This window comes from Poecilia reticulata, chromosome 17, assembly GCF_904066995.2.
Source record: "Poecilia reticulata chromosome 17, P_reticulata-male-v2, whole genome shotgun sequence".
NCBI lineage: Eukaryota > Metazoa > Chordata > Actinopteri > Cyprinodontiformes > Poeciliidae > Poecilia > Poecilia reticulata.
In genome coordinates, this window is record NC_088846.1 from 2,625,809 (window position 1) to 2,648,257 (window position 22,449).

Consider the following 22,449-nt stretch of genomic DNA (forward strand, 5'->3'; position numbering starts at 1 on the left):
TTGCTCAGTTGACAAGTCAAACTCATTCTAACTATTGAAAAACAACGAAGACAGAGAGGAAAAAAAATTGGGGGAACTAGTAAAATGGCTGCTGATGATTGTGCAGCCAATTTTTCCAGCATGTCTGTTGCTGGATGTTTCATAATGACTGAGTGTCAATTTTTACCCATCTGTTTCAACATCTCATGCCTGTTTCAACCGTTTCTAATCAACCATGTCATTTATTTCTACCTGCCTGAGTCTTCACAATAAATTGTTAAAGCTTTCTATATATAGGGAAAAAACTGAGAACTGCAGTAATTTAAATTAAGTATTTATTAATATAAATATTTATTTTAACATCTTTGAGGCTGTTTTTGGAAAGAGTTCAGCAACAATTTTTTTGGCTGAAGTACAGCTCGGCCGAACTGATGGCCATTGGAGACATTTCGGCTGTTGATTTATCACCGAAACCAAAATCCGCACTTGGGAGACAGCTTCTCCTCAGATCAACGGACTAGCGCAGCAGGGTGCACGGACCAATGGTCAAAAGGAAACGTTGTGCCCGAAAACATCACCACCAACGACCCCCGGTGAATGTGGAAGGGCATCAAGTGCATCACTAACTACAACATCAGGGGTGCACAATGTCCACTGGACCCCTCACTGCCAGATGCACTCAACAGGTTCTACGCCCGCTTCAAGGATCCTAACACCTCCCTCAGCATCAGAGTAATTCCACCACCTGGTGACACGCCTCTCTGTGTGACAACAGCATATGTGAAGAAGTCCCTCCAGGAAATCAACCCCCGAAAGGCTGCAGACCCCGACAACATCCCAGGATGAGTACTGAGGGACTGTGCACATCAGCTGTCTGAGGTGTTGACGGACATCTTCAACACCTCACCGTCACTGTCATCTGTACCCACTTGCTTAAAGACCGCCACTATCGTCCCTGTCCCCAAGTGCTCCACAGTGACGAGCCTGAATGACTACCGGCCTATAGCCTTAACATCGATAGTCATGAAGTGCTTCGAGAGGCTAGTCATGAGCCACATCAAGGACTCCATGGACGTCACTGTGGACCCCCATCAGTATGCCTATAGGAAGAACCGCTACACTGCTGACACCATTTCATCAGTGATCCACACAGCCCTCACCCATCTCTTCCTCACCCAAATCCAGGAAGAGCAGGAACTCCTGCTCTTCCTGGATTTCTCCTCAGCCTTCAACACCATCAACCCACAGACCCTGGTGCAGAAGCTCTCCTCTCTTGGACTGAGTTCTACACTGAGGAAGTGGATTCTGGACTTCCTGGCCTCCACACCTCAGATTGTGAGGATCCATATCACCGTGTCCTCCTCCATTACCCTCAGAACTGACTCGCTGCGTGCTGAGCCCCCCTCCTCTTCACTCTGCTGACGTATGACTGCTCAGCAAGACACCCCATCTGTCATATAGTGACGTTTGCCAACAACACAGCACTAATGGGACGCATCACAAACAGTGAAGAGTCCATATATAGAGAGGAGATGGAACACCTGGTGCAGAGGAAATAACCTCTGCATCAATGTGAAGAAGACCAAGGAGATGGTGGTGGATTTCAGAAGGGACAAGGATCCTCTTCAGTCCCTGTACATCAGAGGAGCAGCTATGGAGGTGGTCTCCAGCTACAGGTATCTGGGAGTGCATATATCCAGTGACCTCACCTGGAGCACCAACACCTCCTGTCTGGTCAGGAAAGCCCACCAGCATCTCTACTTCCTCAGGAAGCTGAGGAGTGCTGGACTTGGTAACTCAGTCCTGAGGAGCTTTTATCGCTGTGTGGTGGAGAGCGTTCTCTGCACCTGCATCACCGTGTGGCACAGCAGCTGCACTGCTGCTGAGAGGACCGCTCTGCAGAGGGTGGTCAAGGCTGCACAGAGGACTGTGGGGAGCAGCCTTCCCTCCAGCTCAGACCTCTACACAGCACGCTATAGACCTGAGCTATGGGCAGGAAACTGTTTTAAGAAAACCCTCCTATTATGTTCGTTTCTGAGGTACAGCAATAATGTTCGTGGGTCAATTTGACCTGGGGAGTGTTTAGTCATTCTATAGTGTCAGAAACCAAAAAATTCCTCCAAAACTTTTTTGTATCTGATTAACACCAATACTAACCATTTCAATCAATATTTGTGCAATGATGTTTTTTTATTTCTCACAAATAAAGGATTAATGATGACAATTTACTCATTTGGACATGAAAAAATGTGATTTACATTTTTTATGCCCACTGAAAAAACCTAAATACAAAATTACACTAACTATCCTTGAAAGTGATTTTTTGTAAAAAAAAATGTATATTACATTTAGATTTTTTTTTTTTGAAGAGGTGATGTTTATAATTGAACTTGAGTCACTATTCTGCTCTGGATCAAATTGACCCGCTGATTAAAATCAAGACAAATGAGTCCTAAAGATGATCCTGCTGCTGGATTTCCAGTTTAAACCTGCATGTTCAAAACATAACTGGGTTTTTCATCACATGCTACCAGATTTTTTTGCCATATTTAGCTGGTGTGGAAGGCATATATTGCCTAAATGACCAGCGACCTCTGAATGCCAGGTGTGATCTTTATGAATGCCACAAGCCTTCTATCCACTGTGACATTAGAGCCTGGATTATAGAACAGGGGAAGTTACAACCTACATGTTCCACATTGTTCTATTAGCTGCTAGTTTGTCTTGTCTGTCGATTGTCAAATCTGATTACTCTGGAGAAAAGTCTCCAGAAACATTATGGCCTGAAATATTACCCTGCCTGTCTGCATCCCTTAGACTGGCTGCTGATTCAATCTATGACTTGAAAACTCTGGTCAGAATGAGGACCCCCCCCCAGTTCTCTCCAAAAACTCGCCTTCCTTTTAGATTTGTCATTTTAACATTGATTTTCTGTCTTGCATGAGGCCTGAGTAGCTCAAAGACTGACTTTATGTCTGTGATGTGAGTTACTGCCATCCTAGTCGGCCCTGGATGATCAACAAGAAGTTCCAGAGCTTCCAGGGTTGTCATCTTTTTATTTCCCTGCTGCCCATTTCCTGATCTCTGACAGTGACGATATTACATGTACCTTCAGTGTGTAATGTGTTTAGGGCTTCCTTGCAGAGAGTATTTATGTCCCCCCTCCACTTCTAGTGAGTGTCCACTCAGTGTGGGTGCAGTTTGTCCACAGGAACAGAAAAGGTTCCTGTCAAAAGTTGTATGACCATCTGCTTTCTGGCAGCTTCCTAGTGAAGTAAAGAGAATAGTGAAAGAGTGGGTTTGTGTGCGTGTTTAGGTATGTGCGTGTGCGCGTGTGTATGTGTGTGTGTGCATGCATGTGTGGTGTTCGTGTGTGTGTGTGTGGTGAAATATGTCTCATAGGTGCAAAGAAACAAATAGAATTGGACATTTTTTTAACCGTTTTATCCTTCAACTTGACTGCCGAGTCAAATTGACCCGAACAGTATCTATGTAACAAATAGACCCAGGGGGGGCTGCAAATGTGTAAAATGAACCATTTTCATTTTATACATAGAGTGCACCTATTAAGACAAATAGAAAAAGTTTCATGCAGAAAAAATACTTCTATTTTTAAAAAATGTTTAAACTTTGAAACGGGTCAATTTGACCCGCAACATAATAGGAGGGTTAAGAAAAGATGAAATGGTGAACATATAAACAATTTATGGATAAATGAATGGATAATAAGAAAGATCAGAAGAAGATAAGACACAAAGGACCACTTTCTTATGAGTAGTCAGTATCTTACATGCAGCGGATATCTCCACTAGAAAAAAACAACAAAAAAAACCCATCTCTGATTTACTATAAAATACCGGCAGCTTTTTTTTACAGTGTATCTCACCTTCACTTTAGTGAGATAGAGATTAGCTTTCCAACTGTACTGTGTGTGTAGTATCTAAACATTTTTATATAAAACAGAGCTGATATGTTGAAAGGCCCCTTTAAAGAGCAGCTGAGCTGGTGTGATGGCTGCAGTGACAGCCACACAAATGTGGTAACATTCACTTTCACCACACGCAACAGGTTCACCTCACTTATATTTGGGTTTCTTTAAGTCTAGGATTCAATTTACAGAATAACTGGTTTTTGTTTAGAAGGCAACACATGGCATTGTATTCTGGAATAAGTGCGCACATTTTAGTCTACATTGTTGTGTTTTGCTTGATTTAACCTTTGTTTGGTTTTTGAGTTTCCTCAGGGCTGGCTGCTCCAATCCTTTAGGAGAACAGAGAGGTGGAGATGGGGTGGAGCAAGCCAGCTGAGACTGCAAATTGGTTCATACCACTACTCATCATCCAGAGGGGGGGAATGGGATTTTTCTGTTAGTTTCAGTTAGGTTTTTGTGTATTTTCCCCTTAGTGTGTTGTATGTGGCCTGATCAGCCAGTATTTAAGTTTCCCCTTTTGTCTGTGTTAGTTAGGTCTGTTTGTTTGAGTTATTATGTGTTGATGTCTGTTACTTTGACCTCTTTTATGGGCCCAATTTTTGTCATTTTTTCTATTATTTACCCTAGTATTGTTTGGGTTAAATAAAAAACAATTATTTTTGACTTAAAACTGGTGCCTGGCTGTTCCTTTACTGCCCGGTCCATCACAGTGGTGTCAGAAGTGGGATCTTGCAGTTAAAGGCACCAGTTATTTTTTCTAGTAGCCCTCTCCCCTTACCAAGCCATGCAAAGAGCAGGAAGGAGTGCCAAAGGACAAAAAGGAGAGCCTCAAAACCAGCCTGTCGGAATGGAGGAGCAAGTTGGAGAGGAAAATGGAGCCTCTGGAGGGGTGGATAGTAATGAGGGTAAGGAACCCACAATATCAGAAGTGATATCCATTCTTTGTTCTCATATGGGCCAGCAGGAAGCCCAGGAAGGGGGGAGTTTAATCGGCAGGGAGGAGTTTAATCGGCAGGAACAGTGCTTCAGAGCATTGCAACACCAATTTCAGCTGCTACAGGTGGAAGTGCAAGCACGTACCAACCCTGCTCGTGAGCTTCAATTGGATGAGTCTCAACAGTCTGATGTAGAATCAAATGAAGGTGAGGAGCCCACCTGCCCACCTCCCTCAGGTCAGTTTTACTCTCATGAACCGAGACTTGAAAAACTGACGGATGAGGATGACATTGAACATTTTCTAACAACCTTTGAACGCATGGCTCTAGTTTGCCGGTGGAAAAAAGCAGATTGGGTTTTTTATCTGATTCCATTACTCACTGGCAAAGCAAGAGGTGCGTATGTTCACATGGATATGGATGACTCTTTGGAGTATGATAAAGTTAAAGAAGCGGTGCTTCAAAAGTACGACATTAATCCTGAAACATACAGATTGAGATTTTGATCATTGGAAGTAAAACCTGAGGAGAATCCAAAAGAATTGTATGCAAGATTGAAGGAGTTATATGGAAAGTGGGTGATGCCAAGACAAAAAACTGTGCATGAGGTCGGTGAAATAATCATTTTGGAACAATACTTAAGAATGCTGTCTCCTGAGTTGCAGATATGGATTAAAGAACATAACCCAAAGTCGGCTGCAGAGGCTGCACAGCTGGCTGACGTGTTTGTGGCAGCACGAAAAAAAGGACAACCCTGGAGTCAAAAAGCATGGAAAATGAGGGAGGTTGCAAGACCTGTTCCCTATTACCAAAAGACGGGGGTGAGTAAACCTCTAAAGGTCCAGTCATTGAATGAACAATTAAGAGTCCCAGCCAAGACGGTGATTTGTTATCCGTGTGGGATGGAAGGACACACAAAACCAATGTGCCCGAAGAACTCCACAAAGATAACACAAATGTGTTTTTTGCCCAGACAAAGTGTGGACTCTAAAGTGACGTTTGGTTTAAGGACAACCTCAATTGAAGTTGAGGGTAAACAATTAAAGGCACTCATTGACTCAGGAAGTACCCAAACCCTGGTGCATAGAGACTTTGTTCCAGCAAATAAAGTTAATGTGGAGACAATTCCTGTCCGCTGCATTCATGGAGACGAGTTGTCATATCAAACAGCAGACTTGTATATTAAAGTACAAGACCAACTTTATCTTCTAAATATTGGTGTGGCTGAGAATCTGCCATTTCCAGCAGTACTGGGTCAAGATCTGCCTGTGTTATGTGATTTATTGAGTTCCAGCAATATGTGCAATGTTGCATTGACCAGATCTCAAGCTAAAAGGAGAGAGGAGTTTATACAACCACTCTGCGCCTTGCCTTTTTAAGATGCGGACCTGGAGACCACACCCGGGAGGTCTTGCAAGTCCCGCAGACAGCGACGGCAAGAGAAATTTCAACACACGGTTGTTAAATCACCTTTTAGCTCTGAGCCTGAGTTACCTTTGGGGTTTAAAATCCCCACTGACATCAGAGAAATGCAGCACAGGGATCCAGCTCTAACATCTTTATTTCAGAAAGCAGAGGGAAATAAACGTCATGAACGAGGTTTGAACGGCCTGGGGGAATTTTTGCTGAAAGATGGCATCCTATATCGTCAGCAGGGGTCAGCAGTGCAGTTGGTGGTTCCTGAACCGGTCCAGAAGGTAGTGCTGTCTTTAGGACATTCCATTCCATGGGCTGGTCATCTTGGACAGCACAAGACAATGGCCCGCATCAGAAAATATTTTGATTGGCCTGGAATACGATCTGATGTGACTCTGTTCTGCAAAAGCTGCCCTCAGTGCCAAAGGTCTTCCCTAAGAATTCCCCCCAGAGCTCCTCTTCAGTCTTTACCAATCATCAACACCCCGTTTGAGCGGCTGGGAATGGACATCGTTGGTCCCCTAGAAAGAAGTAAATCAGGTAATCGTTACATGTTGGTGATCCTGGATTATGCTACAAAATATCCAGAGGTTTTTCCTTTGAAATCAATAAAAGCTAAAGCAGTTGCCTTTTGTCTCATAAAGCTCTTCTCACGAGTTGGGTTTCCAACTGAAATTCTCACTGACTGTGGAACTAATTTTTTGTCCACTTTGTTGAAGCAGGTGTACCAACTCCTTGGAATTAAGAGCCTGAAGACCACTCCATACCATCCTCAGACAGATGGCCTGACAGAGCGCTTCAATCAGACCTTGAAGCAAATGTTGCGCAAGTTTGTCAATGAAACCGGTACAGACTGGGACCAGTGGCTACCTTACCTTCTCTTTGCATATAGAGAAGTGCCGCAGGCCTCTACTGGTTTTTCACCCTTTGAATTGCTGTATGGCTATGAGGTCCGGGGTCCCCTATCTCTGTTAAGGGAGACGTGGGAGGGTGACAAAGAAAGATCTCAAGCTGTAAATGTTGTCTCTTATGTTGTTCAGATGCGGGAACGACTGGAAAAGATGATGGCGTTGGCCCAAGCTCATAAGGAAGAAGCACAGAGACATCAGAAAAACTGGTATGACCAGTTGGCGTGCCAGAGGTCTTTCAGTCCTGGCCAGAAAGTGCTGGTGCTCCTTCCCAGTGCTGACAGTAAACTGTTGGCGAAATGGCAAGGTCCGTATGAAATCCAGAGCAAACTGGGGCAAACAACCTACAAGATTGCCATTCCAGATCAGCCCTGTTCCACCAGAGTGCTCCATGTCAACCTGCTTAAAGAATGGGTGGAGAGGCCAAAGGCACAGGTTTTTCTTATTCAAGATGTGACAGAGGAGGAGGAGGAAGAGGATAACCAGTACCTGCCAAAGCCCTCACCTCAATTGCTGGTTCTGGACCACCTCTCGGAAGAAAGGCAGGCTCAGGTGAGAAATCTGCAACTCAAATGTTTCAGGGAAATCCTGGTAAAACAGACCTTGTCCAGCATGACATGGTATTAAAAGATGGAGCGTCTGTGAGAAGGTTGAGTTACAGAATACCTAAGCGTCTGCTGGTTTCACTGAAAGAGGAAGTCGATCTGATGCTGTCACTCGGAATCATTGAACCATCAAGAAGCGAGTGGTGCCATCCAGTGGTTTTGGTGCCAAAGAAGGATGGCAGCATACGTTTCTGCATTGATTTCAGGTATTTGAATGGAATAACAGTTTGATTCATATCCAGCTCCCCGCATTGATGACATGGTGGAGCGGATTGGGAAGGCCAGATATTTAACAACCATAGATCTCTGCAAGGGTTATTGGCAGGTACCTCTGACGGCGCGGTCAAAAGAGCTTACTGCTTTCCGGACACCGTGGGGCCTGTTCCAGTTTAAAGTCATGCCCTTTGGACTACATGGTGCCCCGGCAACATTCCAGAGACTGATGGATCAGGTACTGTCTGACATGTCTGATTTTGCTGCAGCCTACCTTGATGACATAGTCATTTTCAGTTCTACCTGGGAAGATCATCTGAAATGTCTGGAGAAGGTGTTGGAGCACCTCCAGTCTGCAGGGTTGACTATTAATCCAGCCAAGTGTGTGATTGCCGAAACTGAGTACCTGGGGTTTGTTATAGGAAATGGAGTGATAAAGCCTCAAATAAATAAAATTACAGCTATAGAGGCCTGCCCTCTGCCTGAGACCAGAAAACAGTTAAGATCCTTTCTGGGTATGGCAGGGTTCGATCATTGTTTTATCCCTCATTTCTCGGCCAGGGCCGCGCTATTAACAGACCTCACTGGTTCCCAAAGCCCCATCAAGATCATCTGGACAGAGGAGGCCAAAACCGCTTTTCAGGACCTACGGCAATCTCTTGGTAAGAGTCCAGTCCTGCACAGCCCTGATTTTGAGATCTTTTATTCCACAGACTGATGCCTCTGAGAGGTTTGGGAGCTGTTCTGTTGCAGGGACCCCTGGAGAGCGCCATCCAGTGGCTTTTATTAGCCGCAAGCTGTTTCCCAGGGAAGTACGATACTCAACCATTGAGAGAGGCACTGGCCATTAAATGGGCCCTGGATTCCTTCAAGTACTACCTTCTTGGCAGAGAGTTTACCTTGGAAACCGACCATAAAGCTCTCCAATGGATAGAGAAGATGAAAGATACTAATGGAAGGATTACGCGATGGTACCTTGCCATCCAACCATTTCGATTCACCATCCACCATATCCCAGGCAAGGACAACTGCATCGCAGACTGCCTCTCTCGCTGTCCCAGCGAGAGATCTGAACAGGGGGAGTGTGTGATGGCTGCAGTGACAGCCACACAAATGTGGTAACATTCACTTTCACCACACGCAACAAGTTCACATTCACTCTCACTACACTGAACCCTCACTCAATATAAGTGAGGGTTCACCTCACTCATATTTGGGTTTCTTTAAGTCTAGGATTCAATTTACAGAATAACTGGTTTTTGTTTAGAAGGCAACACATGGCATTGTATTCTGGAATAAGTGCGCACATTTTAGTCTACATTGTTGTGTTTTGCTTGATTTAACCTTTGTTTGGTTTTTGAGTTTCCTTAGGGCTGGCTGCTCCAATCCTTTAGGAGAGCAGAGAGGTGGAGATGGGGTGGAGCAAGCCAGCTGAGACTGCAAATTGGTTCATACCACTACTCATCATCCAGAGGGGGGGAATGGGATTTTTCTGTTGGTTTCAGTTAGGTTTTTGTGTATTTTCCCCTTAGTGTGTTGTATGTGGCCTGATCAGCCAGTATTTAAGTTTCCCCTTTTGTCTGTGTTAGTTAGGTCTGTTTGTTTGAGTTATTATGTGTTGATGTCTGTTACTTTGACCTCTTTTATGGGCCCAATTTTTGTCATTTTTTCTATTATTTACCCTAGTATTGTTTGGGTTAAATAAAAAACAATTATTTTTGACTTAAAACTGGTGCCTGGCTGTTCCTTTACTGCCCGGTCCATCACAGCTGGCCAAACAGAATGCAGATCTCTTCATAGGAGCGATAAGCTCCAAACTCAATGGTTTCTTTTTTTTCTGAAACTATATTCAACTACAGACATTTTTATTTAATGAGCATCGTAAATATCTGATGAATAAGCGCAAACAAAAACTAAACCATAATGGAATCAAACAAAAGCAAACAACTTTTTGATATTGAATTTTTTTTTTTGTTATATAAATTTGTTTCCCCACCCCAACTTTAACTGATCTAAAGATAATCCTGGACTCAAACTGATTCAGACCCTGAGGCACATCATCATTCCTGTCATGTGGATAACGTAGGCAGAGGTGAGGCCTTTGCAGTTCGACTGAAGTTTGGGGGAAGAGAACAGAGAGTACCTTCGTATGAAAAGCCTCTGGCTTGGAGATAAGGTCATTCAAGTTCAAGACGCAGCTTCAGCATGTCGCATTAAGAGCGAGAGGTGATGCTTTTCATTTGTTCCACAAAAATTACATTGCAGAGACATTTCTAAGCTCAGTTTCTGTAGCTTTTGAAACATTTTCTTAGTTTATAGAGATATATGAAAAAGTTTGAAATTTCAAACTTTTAATCCACTAATAGAATGTGAATTTGCATGTGAATGGATGAATTACTAAATGTAGTGTGAAGTGCTTTGGGTTCCCCTGGTAGGCAGTCACTATCAGAATCAATAACAATATATTTGCAACATAGATTATAATTTTTTTTCAAATGAATTATGATTTACTTCCAATAGTTTATTCTTCTTTTTTTTTATAACATTTCTCTTGGCCCTTAAATGTCTGTATGGATCATCGATGTTCTGTCCAATCAGATTTCAGTCTATGGGTTGCCAGGGGCAGCCTAATCTGCCCAGGGCCTTCAGAATTGGTACAGAAGGCCTCCAAAAATATTTTTGCATTGTTGCTGTAATTTCTTCTTAAATATAGTGCAGAGTCAGATAAAATATACATTGACTGGTAAAAGTTTTATAAAAACTGGAGGTTGGAAACTGACCATAGAGTTTAAATGGATGTTTTTTAAATTAAACAATCCTAAACTCAAAGGTTGTACTTGCTGGATTTTCCATCTCCCTGCAACACAATCTCTTTAGCTGAATCCATAATATCTTGTCTATAGAATAGTAAAGTTAAAGGGTCTATGTTTCTGGAATTTCTTTGGATATGTGTGGCAGATTGTGGATAAAACAGCTTTCACAGCTTCCTCAGGAACACTTTCTCTGGCGCCCCATCAAACGTCCTCAAGCAGCTTATACACAAGAGAGCACAAGGCTGCCCTCTGCTAGCCAGGGCAACAATGAAAGAATTTTTAGTTTACAAACAACTCTATAGTTAGACCTAAAGCAGAGCTACTACATGCCTACCGGTGGCTGCATGGACCTCAGTCTGTAGGATTTCTTGTCTGATTGCCTCCAAATACTTCTAAATAAGACTGTAATAGATGGAGATGTCTCTGTTGTAGTAAAGACTAACTTTAAGACACAGTGACCTGAGATCACCAGGAGAATTGGATCTCTTTATCTTTAAGTTCTGGTGAGGATTTCTAGCTTGGGAAATTTCTCACAGATTTCCGAGGAACTCCATGTTTCCTCTGCAATTGTTTTTTGTTAGCTTCAGTTTGATTCCTATTAAACAGCAAACCTTGATGAAAGCGTCCAGTGATAAAACATTGCCTTCGTCACAGAACCGAGTCATTTCTGATCACCTGTTATCAAACAGACCAGGTTTCATTCCCGCAACACATAAAGACAAGATAACGGTGGGCACGTGCCTACACACACACGCACACACACAGTTTAAAGACGAGGGGTAAAAACCACAGGAAAGTTTGAAGCAGCAGTTTCACTCGTGTTTTGGATATAATCATAATTTACTTTGGCTATTTTTTTCCACTGAGGATTGTTTTGAAGAGTGATTTATGCCTCAAGCATAACTTTGTTCAGGCTAATTATTTTTCTTCCATATCTTAAGAACACTGGTCATTATTGTGCTCAGCCCAATACCTTCTTATTTCAAATGTTTGATTATTCAGAAAGACAACAGCACTGTCTGAAAGAGCAATTCACATAAAAAGTTGCAAAGTGTCCACAAGCTTGGATTTTTTTCACATAATGTTACACAATATCCAAAACTCCAGTATATATTTTACTGGGATTTTCTGTGAAAGACCAACACAAAGCAGTGTATCATCATCATCATACTCCAGGAAGGTGAACTTCTGCAGCCTCTAAGAGCTTTTCTTCAGACTGCCCCATATTTAGCTCCATCTGGTCATCATCTCTGACCAGTTTTGCTGTCCAGGCTACTGATAGTTTGGTCTTAGGGGTATCAGATTTTTTTTAAATCTGAAGGAGACACTTTTTAGACGCTTATTTTGTTTTTTCTTGTGCATTCTGCTCTATTGTCTCAACCACTGTGAGCCAGGTTCTGGCTCTGGTTCTGCTGGAGGTTTCTTCCTGTTAAACGGCACTTTTTTCTCTCCACTGTCGCTACACGCATGCTCAGTATGACGGATTGCTGTAAAGTCATCGACACATGTTTGTCCAGGACGAGTAAATGCTGCAAGTCAATGACAAGCTGCTGGGTTTCTTTAGAGAGAAATGTTTTAAACTTACTTTGAATAATGAACTGAGCTTAATGAACACATTCATTGTGTGTGATTGAACTGAAATTATTTTTTAAAATGTCATGTGAATTAACCTATATAACTAAATTGAATTGAATTGAACTGAAAAAAAAAATCTAAATTATTCCACTTGATAGTGTTAGAGATTTTTTGGTATTATCATTTTGTTATTACTTTAGTTCATATTCAGTCTAATGTTCAATTTAAAGTGTTCTCTTGTATAAACTGACCTGGAGGCCCCATCTGCCTGTTTGTCTTCATATGAAACAGTTAACTGTGTGTTTCCCAGACCTTAAATTACGTTTCTTCAGGTGCCTTCTTACCAACCGGAATACTCCCCATCTTAGAAACTGCCTGTGCGCAGTAATAAATTGTCTCTTACCTGTTTGGTTACAGCTGTAACAAGCTGTAACCAAAGGTCTTCGGAACGCTCAGTGAACGGCTTGGAGGAGCAGTTTGCCCAGTCTTCTCCTTTTGCAAAAGCTTGGTCATAAAATTCATATACGCTGTCTGTGGTTCTTTTAATGAAGGTTCAAGAGGGAAAACACCTATCATTTTTTGGTGCCGAAACCCGGGATCTCTCATACCGACCGCTGTCAGGCAGAGGGAGACGCGCTGAATCCATGCATGCCCAGAGTTAACAGGACCTGGACAGAAAGACCCAGGAAGCAAAATTCTTCGCTGGGCCTGCGACGTAGGTCCGACTTTGTCTGCCAACGGCGGATTGACGAGATCCAACTGGACAACCCGAAAACTGCAGAAACGTAGGTGAATTTTAAAATGGCTATTTTAGAGGTTTGAGTTCCCTTGTAAGATGTCGCTCTGCTAAAACTCTGAGGTTTGAGGATCCTTGTTAGGCCGCGGAATAAGCAAAGGCAGAGGAGGTCACAATAGGCGACAACCCCAAAATAACACCCCACAAAATCCACGCCATTTAAATAGCAGCTATATTTGTGGCGATACTGGCTACTGGGCAAGAAACTGCCCTTCAAAGAATGCTGCACGGGGCGACAAGAGGGGTGGTGGAGCGAGGAGACCACAAACAGGAGAAATCCTCAGCATGATCACGCTCTACCACATCCCAAAAAGACAAACCACCAGACCAAATTGATGAAATGGTAGAGACATGTGCATGCAGTTTGGGACACATTAAGTAAAACCATAAAATAAATTGAATTCCTGTAAGAAATCAGTGTATGCAAAATAATTTTTAATGTTACTAAAAATTAAGTTTAAACCTCACAAGTGAGAATTAATTCGTTTTAAGAAATACTGGTGTTTGTTTTGTTTTGTTTTTCTTTTTCAGCATTCCTACACTTTTAAATAAAAACCAGTTGAGAGACATCTCACTGAAATAATAAAAAAAAATGGTAACATCTTCTTTGTATGCTAAAAGTGGAATTATGACTTTCCTGAAGGAGGAAAAGCTGAGAGATAAAACTAAATAATAAAATTTTCCTCAGAGAACAATGTTTAATGTATTGTGTCATAATCAGATTTTAACACCAACTTGGTGAGGTGAAGTGATCCTTTGGCTGTCTATCTGGAGGGGTCAGCGGTCAGAGTAAGGTACCGACCTGGACATTATCCAGCCTCATGTCTTTCTTAGGCCTTGAGAGGAGGGCTGCCTGCTGACTTCACATATATTACAGACTTGATATTACAGATTAAGCACTGAGATCAACAATTTTAGAGAAATTCATTGTTCTCTGGTGAGACGTGACTCAGACGAAGTTAACATAAACTTACATTCTACATATTAAAGGTTAATATTGTACAGGATAAAAGAGACTACAGCTTTTAACATGTTTCATATTTATATATGTTTGAATAAGGAAATGATTCATGACTTCTTAAAATGTTGGATAATAAGCACTAAAAAAAATAATAAGATGAAAAGAAAGAAAAGTTATATGGAAAATGTTTATGTAAAAAGAAAAAAAAACAGGAAGATGAACAAACCCTAATTGACTCTTATTTGCTTCTTTCCTTTTCTTCTGTCTGAGCCTCGCTGCGGTGCGTCTGACCTCTGACCTCAACTCAGACCTGTCCTGCCAATCAGATGAAGTCCCTCCTTCATCACCAGCCAATGATAGTTGATAAAGAAGCGAAAAAGGACTGGATGATTTCTACCACCTAGGCACTCAAGGCACTAAATTGTCCGCTGATCCTAATTCCTGGACATCTGGGAACTGCCATGCAGCAGAACTACTGTATGGAGTCCTGCTGGACGTTTGGACTGGAATTATACCTCCATGTTTGGCTGCAACTGAACTTTTACAGCCCTCGCTGGTTTACTCTTTGACATCAGCGTAGAGAAGGAAAATAATGTGCTTTAAAGAAAAAGAAAGCAAACTGAACTGTTGCCACTTGTTTCATTGGTGGACAAAGGGACGGTCTGGAGAACTTATATATATATATATATATATATATATATATATATATATATATATATATATATATATATATATATATATATATATATATATATATATATATATATATATATATATAAAAAATCCAACACGAGAGGCAGTTGGACTGACAGGGAGCTGAAGGAGAGTTGGAAGGAGGACCAGCTGCAGCGACGCCAGCAGCAGGAGGGGGAAGCGAGAAGCGAGACAGAAAGGAGAAATGCAAGATAAGTTATACACACACTGCTGTGATAGAGAATGTGCTCACTAATCCTGTTTGCATATAGGAATTATCTATCTAGAAAAGAACATTTTGAAGGTTTAGGTACAATGTTAGATAAAATCGTTCATTTTGTACCTGTTAACTCAGTCCTTAACAGAAGGACCAGTGATCCTCTTAGGGCCCACGAGCCATAGATTGGGAAACTGTGAAGGAAAAAACTGTAATGGCTAAAAGTTAAGAAAAAAAAAAACTGATAGCGTGATACGGCTAAATTACACCAACTAGAATATTATTACAGATTCAAAGCTAATAAATGATTTGCAAATGTTTTAATTATTTTTACAATAAATGCTAGTTTGGAACTAAATTAAACATCTCTAAGTGTTGAAGATAATTGATATTGCAGTGTTGAAATATTATTAAATATTTCTTTGCATTTAACTGAAACATTTAACTTAGAGTTTAATTCTATAAAGAATCTACAAATTGATTGAAATTGGTTTTGTGTTTGTGCATTTTATATTGGGATGAATGAAAATTATTATGAGAAGAGATCAATTTTACTACAAAATTGAGTAACGGATGAAATTATTGACCATTTAATTTAAAATATAAAAAAAACGTACATTAACTTGTCTGAAATGCAAGGTTAAGGGAAAGTCTGAGACTTTCAACAACCTGGGAGATGTAAATGGCTACTAAAAACTGATGATTGTGAGTAAAAGCAACATTTTCTAGATTTCAGTCTAAAACATTTTAATTTAGATTTGATTGATAGTCAATGAATTTAAAAAGAAAGATCTTTTATTAGAGGATTTGAGATTTGGTTCAAATTAAAGATGGACATTTTTATTTTAGATAAATAAAATAGAAATGTTGAAAGCTGCTGAATTTAACAAAAAAATGATGAAAGGTAAACCTGTAATTAAAAAGATTTGTTTGTTAAAGGATCTTCTAAGAGCAATAAACTTGTGAGTTCACCTGAATTAACTATTAATCCTCCCAAAGACTTTATGTGAAGCTAAAGTGATTGTGACACATGGGCAATGCCATGTGTAAAAAAGGGGGGGAAAGGGAAAATGGTGAGGTAATACTATATAACTACTAAAAAATTCTTACATAAAAGTTTTTTGTTATGAACTTTTGAATTAACAAATACTGCTAAATGATGATTGATGCTTTTTCTAAATGAGTTGAAATAGTTCCAGCAAAGCATGCTTTTGAAATAATTCATGGGAGAACTTATAGATTGCCTCTGTTTGCTCCAGACTTACAGAAAGCAGATGAAGAACAAACATTAGCAGATTATATGATCAGAACTCTTAAACTGAAGAAAGTGTCCAGCACAAATTTACTGCCTTCTGATTCTCTTCCTTGGCAGGAGGCCGCTCCCATTGAGCCAGGAGACTGGGTCTGCATTAAAGTCATCAAACGAAAGAACTGGGCGAGTCCACAGTGGGAAGGACCGTTCCAGGTGCTGATGACAACACCAACAGCTGTAAAGATTGCTGAAAGACCCAGCTGGCTACATCTCAAGTCACTGCAAGCTGCAGAGAGTGTTGGACCGCTAATCCTGAGTGACGGGGAAGCCTGGCTACACAGGGGTTCCTGACCAATAGGGCGGTTCGTCTCAACGCCAGTGAAGAAACTCGACGCATCCTCACTCTTTAGTTTGGGGGTTTTGACATCTCTGCGCGCCGAGCAGCAATGGAGACTCTATATGCCAGATGGATCTTCTACTTCGCTGTGACTGCAGCATGTCTGATGTTTGGAGGAGGAAGTGACTTCACTTTCCACCCACATGACTACAGCACCAACCTGTGGTGGCAGCTGTTGAACAGGACTGCTCACGAGGACAACGAGGAGAATTGCTATGTGTGTGCGCAGCTGCCAATTGTCACACACAACTCAGGTCTGCGTGCAGGACACATCACTGATGACAAACAAATGTGTCTCTATGGCCTAAGCACACAACCATGACTCAGCGTGCCAATGCGAAGAAAATGCAAATGGTACAAAAAGGATTATTCTGTTCTACTTTGGACATGAGTTGCAGCGAAAGGGCTTTTTGGATCTATGAACCGTTCCCTGAATTCTGACGTGGAAACGGTTTCCACCGTTTCCACAAACCACATGGAAAATACCAGAGACCATTTCTTTAGCAGGAACTAAACCCGGGTCTCTGAGGAGCTGCGTTTTGAACGACGGACACGTTCTCTTGGGATGTTACCTTGGAATTTGTGTAAAAAAGTTTACACCTACTGCGACACGACACCGGATTACATCAACTGCATTGCCTGCAGGGGTCAGAGGGTGATCTCCAGCTGGAAAGTCTGGAAGGACAACCCAGACTGACGACTTGCTTCAGGAGAGGAGTTTCAACATCACACATCGGACGAGAGGACGACAGGAGACAACACTGTGCAGCGCCATAGTGCCAGGAGACTATGGTTCACGGGTGATGGCAGACTGGTACTTCCTGTGTGGAAATGGAGCTTACATGGTCTTGCCACGCTATTGGGGAGGACTGTGTGCTTTGGTCCCCCTAAAAAACCTGATTGCATTCATCAGGAAAGGACAACACGTTTTAGCTGCCCGCTCCAAGCGTGCAGTTATGACAGAGGTCAAACACAGGAGAGGTTTGAAGTCATGTTGAGATCAATAGATATGAATTACTGCAACTCATCAACAGCACACAGCAGCTGGCAAACGGCACCATGAGAGAGCTGACTGAACTGAGAAACATGGTTTTGCAAAACCGTGTTGTACTGGACTTCCTCACAGCCTCTCAGGGAGGTGTTTGTAAAATCATTGGCCCAGCGTGCTGTACATTCGTTCCTGACGAAACAGGAACTGGTGGAACTATTTCTGAGGCTCTACATGACCTGGAGGAACTTAAACATTATGTGGAAAGTGGAACGCAAGGATCTCATCCTTATGACTTTCTTTCTTGGTTCATTTCCGGACCATGGTGGAATTTACTGCTGAAGCTTGGAACACCTATTCTGGGTGGTATGATTTTTTTTTTTTTTGCCTGTTCACAAGTTGCATTATTCCATGCCTTCGAAGCATGATGCTAAAGACAATTAACACTGCTGTGATCAGCTATCAGCTGGCGAAAATAACCTATGACACAAATGAAGACGACTTGTTTTCTGATGATGAAGTTCTGTAATCAATAAACAGATTAATTCATTTGCTGAATGATTCCTACACCGAAAATGTGAAAACAAGTGGTGTTAATGATGAGAAAACTGCATTTGATTTTTTGCTGTTTCTTTTATTTTTCATTTATTTCATCATATTCATATATTCATTGTGTATTTTTTTTTAAAAAAGGATTCTTGCATTTATTGGATCTATTCTTTTCTTTTCTATGCTTGGCTTTTGAATAAAGTTTACACACATGGTAAAATGATAAAAAGGGGGGAATGTTAGACATTTTTTGGTATTATCATTTTGTTATTACTTTAGTTCATATTCAGTCTAATGTTCAATTTAAAGTGTTCTCTTGTATAAACTGACCTGGAGGCCCCATCTGCCTGTTTGTCTTCATATGAAACAGTTAACTGTGTGTTTCCCAGACCTTAAATTACGTTTCTACAGGTGCCTTCTTACCAACCGGAATACTCCCCATCTTAGAAACTGCCTGTGTGCAGTAATAAATTGTCTCTTACCTATCCTCCCAGTTTCTGCTTGATAATAAAAGACGAGCTGTAACCAAAGGTCTTCGGAACGCTCAGTGTACGTCTTGGAGGAGCAGTTTGCTGAGTCTTCTCCTTTTGCAAAAGCGTGGTCTTAAAATTCATATATGTTGTCTGTGGTTCTTTTAATGAAAGTTCAAAAGGAAAAACACCTATCAGATAGCACCACTACTTATTGGATTATTGCATAAAATCCCAATAAAATACATTGAAAGCTTTGATTCTAACGGAAGAAAATGTGAATATGTTTAAGGTGTGTACATACTTTAGAAAGGTGTTTGGATTGAGAAAAACTTCAGTGAGATCCCTTAAACAAGATTAGATTGTCTTGCTGTTGAAAGTGTAAAATAAGCCTGTGAATTTACACATACATCCAAAGAACAGAAAGAAATTAGTGGAATGTTGTTAGAGACATGAGAATCACCAACTCACCAGCTGGTTAGGGTCCCCAGGCTCCTGGAATGTCTGATGCTGCATGTTGGAGGGGCTGCTGGCTCCGGCGGGGCCCCATCCTGTTGCCTCTCCTGTGCATAGGGTCTGCAGGAAAGCCGTGGCAGCTGCACATTGCCTGAGAAGACCCTCTTCACGGCATATCTGATGTCAGGGTCCTGGAGGAGCTCAACACATGAGGCCGGCTCTGAAGAGTCCCAGTGTCTCTGGACGGGACAGGACAAGCGTGTGAAAGGGGCGAAGAGGGAATTCTACAGGGTCACTTTGGTCACAACTATAAGTGCTAGCTTTGATCTAAAGAATTAAGGCTGATCACTAAATGCCAAACTGAAACCAGATGCTCTATGAAAACCGATTCACATACTACTTAAGAAAAAATATAGTTTCCTTCTTGAAAACTTCAGAAAAATAAAACTCACCATTCACTTTGATTCTGTTGTTTTGAATTTTTATGACTAAAGACAATAAATTACATTTTTAAGTTTAGAAAACAAAACAAAAAATCAACATTCTACAATAAACTGGGCATGCGAAAAAAGCAGCTGCAGGATTATCCTGATTTCATAAAGAATTAGGAAGTGTTTCAACTTTCAATATAAGTATTTAGAAAATCTAGGAAAAGACTGTATTTTACATATTACAATAGTTTCAAAAGGTAAGCAGTAAACAGAGCCGGTTTAGTGACGAGCCTTTCAGAAGACCGGTCCGGCGTTATTTTTGGAAGTCTTATCTGATTTCAGGTCCTGAGACCCCCACGCTCCTGCCTCAGACACAATAAGAGCTTCTTACACAGATCCAGAGTTCAGGATTCAGCTTTTAGGGCAACTTTGTTTTAGCGCGTCAGTGCCAGGGGGCCGCAGAAACCTGTGTTTCTGGCCATGTCCCATGACCCTATCACTTCATCTGCCTGAATGTTTCACCTTTCCATAAACTGTCACCTTTCTTCACCATCACTGAATAAGATGAGAATGACAGGAAGTTAATCAGAAAGGGATTGTGACTTTTATTATTCATTTAAATTGAGACAGTTTGATTCCGCATTACTGTTGCCTATTTTGACAACAAAATTTTTTTTAGTCAAAGCAGAAAGCTTAGTAGGTGGCATATAACTATTAAAATACAGTTTAAATGCATAAATAAAATCCTGTTGTAGTTAAGATTATTAGATTAAGTTTCTTTGTAGCTAAAAAAAAAGAGAAAATATCCTAGTATGTGTCCTTACATGCAAATGGATTTAAAAGTTGTCGTCTATAAAGCTTTAAATGTTTTCCTACCTCTGTAACGTAGAAAAGTCTGGAGTTATTTCTTCTCATACTTTCAGCCACTCTGTCATGGGAACAGTTGAGCTTGGAAGGAAATGCCAAAGAGGAGGATGCAGGAACCCCATTTAAGATCAGATAGGAGCTTGTCTGAGGCACCAATCCGTCTTCTGACTGTCACTCAACACGTCACGCTTTCCCCGCCTCCTCAGCTGTCAGCTTGTTCCGCTGATAAACACCTACCACTCATGGTACCACTTTTGGCTTGATGCTTCACGGCAGCAGCTTTCACACCATGACTTTATCAGGCCCGTAACATGTAGACATTCTTCCTTAAAAAAAAAAAAAGTGGATTATTTTGTGTAAAAAAAGAAAACATAGAAAAACCTCATGACCTGCATGACAAGATATCATTCATATGTGTCTATCTGGTGGCATAATCTCTTGATATCAAGCACTGGTTCTACAGGTTAGGCTCCTCACAGACAGGTTTCATAAGGCAAGGTGATATTTAAAATTATGCTTTATTTTTTTTCACTAGTCTTAGTTTTGAGTTTCTGCTCAAGTGTGTATGTGTTGAACTTTAATGACCCTGCCTGCTTCTGATGCGTACCCACATGAAGCAGTTTGAAAAGCAAATACATAACAGAGGAGAATGTGAGCTCAAACTTATTAGACTCTAACTGACTGCCTTTGGATTCTCTGCTACTTTGTACTTGTATTATATATTAAAATCTGTAATTTTTTATTTAACATTTTATAAAACTTTATAATCAATAAGGATTATTTATATAACACATTTCAGCAACAAGGCAGTCCAAAGTGCTTTAGATCATGAAAACATAACATTATAGTCAACAATTGTAAAACCAGTAAAAAAACAAAAAACTGTCAACTGCCCCGAGATAGCACACGATGTTAAATCAACGTTGAAAAATAGTTCAATAGAATCGTTGATTTTTGGTTGAAGTCGACAAATGACGGTGGATCAACATCAAACAACCATCCAATCAAACCGTTGAAACTGTGTCAATGAATCAGTGTTGTTTTGTCGTTGAAATCTAATGACTGAAATGCCGAGGTCTGATTAATGGTTGATTTTTGGTTGAAGTCTACAAATGACGGTGGATCAACTATAAAACACACTCTAAAAAGAAAATAGTTGAACCAACTTAATTGAATTGCTTCTGTAAACCGAAGCAATGTAAACCAAGCAATTCAATTAAGTTTATCCAACTGAATTAATTAAATTTGTCCAACTTCATTTATTAAGTTTAACCAATTAAATATATATTATAATCATCCAACTCAATTTGTTAATTTATTTTTAACAAATTTATTAAGGATATTTAAGATAACAGATTTAAGTAAGTCTCACTCAAATCATTTAGTTTACTTCAAAAATGGTAAGTAAACTTACATAGCACTTTTCCAGTCATTTTGACCATGAAAGCGCTTTACACTAGAGTCACATTCACACATTTATTTAATGCACAGATCAGTTGGGGTTAAGTGCCCAGGGGTCACATTGACATGTGGCAAGAGGGAGCTGGAATTAAACCGTCAACCTTCTGATCACAAGACAACTGCTCTACCCACAGAGCCACGGTGGCCTACCAGGGAATCTGTCCCTGGTTAGCTTGAGTCATTGTGTCAGACGAGAGATACAAATGTGGTATCGAACTTAATTATTTCAAGTAAAGTCAAAGTGATTCCAGTGTGTTTCAGCACTGGTCCTCCAAGCCCTGCAAGTTTTAGGCATTTCCCTAATTCGACACACATGATTTTAATTGATGTCTGATTAACGGGGTTTTGCTGAAATGAAAACACACAGGTCAGTTTGTCTTGAGGACAAGGTTTGGGGAAGAACTCGTGATCTAAATGTTCAATCAATGGAAGCTGTTTTTCACACCACTCTACCCCCGACCACCCACCTGTCACCTGGGCCCATCTACCCCTCAATCTCCTCCCCCTTTCCACTCTCCTCCTTGGGCTCCGGGTGA

General features: G+C 41.0%; 1 protein-coding gene across 3 annotated transcripts in view; it reads right to left on the reverse strand.

Moving 5' to 3' along the window:
• Positions 1 to 22,449, reverse strand: part of pde4ca (phosphodiesterase 4C, cAMP-specific a) — a 151,327-nt gene that overhangs the window by 127,329 nt on the left and 1,549 nt on the right. Inside the window, exons 2-4 of one of the 3 annotated variants that reach the window (XM_081597941.1) lie at positions 20,690 to 20,778; positions 20,462 to 20,533; positions 19,170 to 19,393 (exon numbers count right to left, since the gene is read on the reverse strand). In XM_081597941.1, coding sequence (XP_081454067.1) covers positions 19,170 to 19,393; positions 20,462 to 20,500 — 263 coding nt within the window. In that variant the 5' untranslated portion in view covers positions 20,501 to 20,533; positions 20,690 to 20,778. Of the gene's footprint in view, positions 1 to 19,169; positions 19,394 to 20,461; positions 20,779 to 22,449 lie in introns of all 3 variants that reach the window. The other 2 variants (XM_008433465.2, XM_008433466.2) reach the window with 2 other exon arrangements.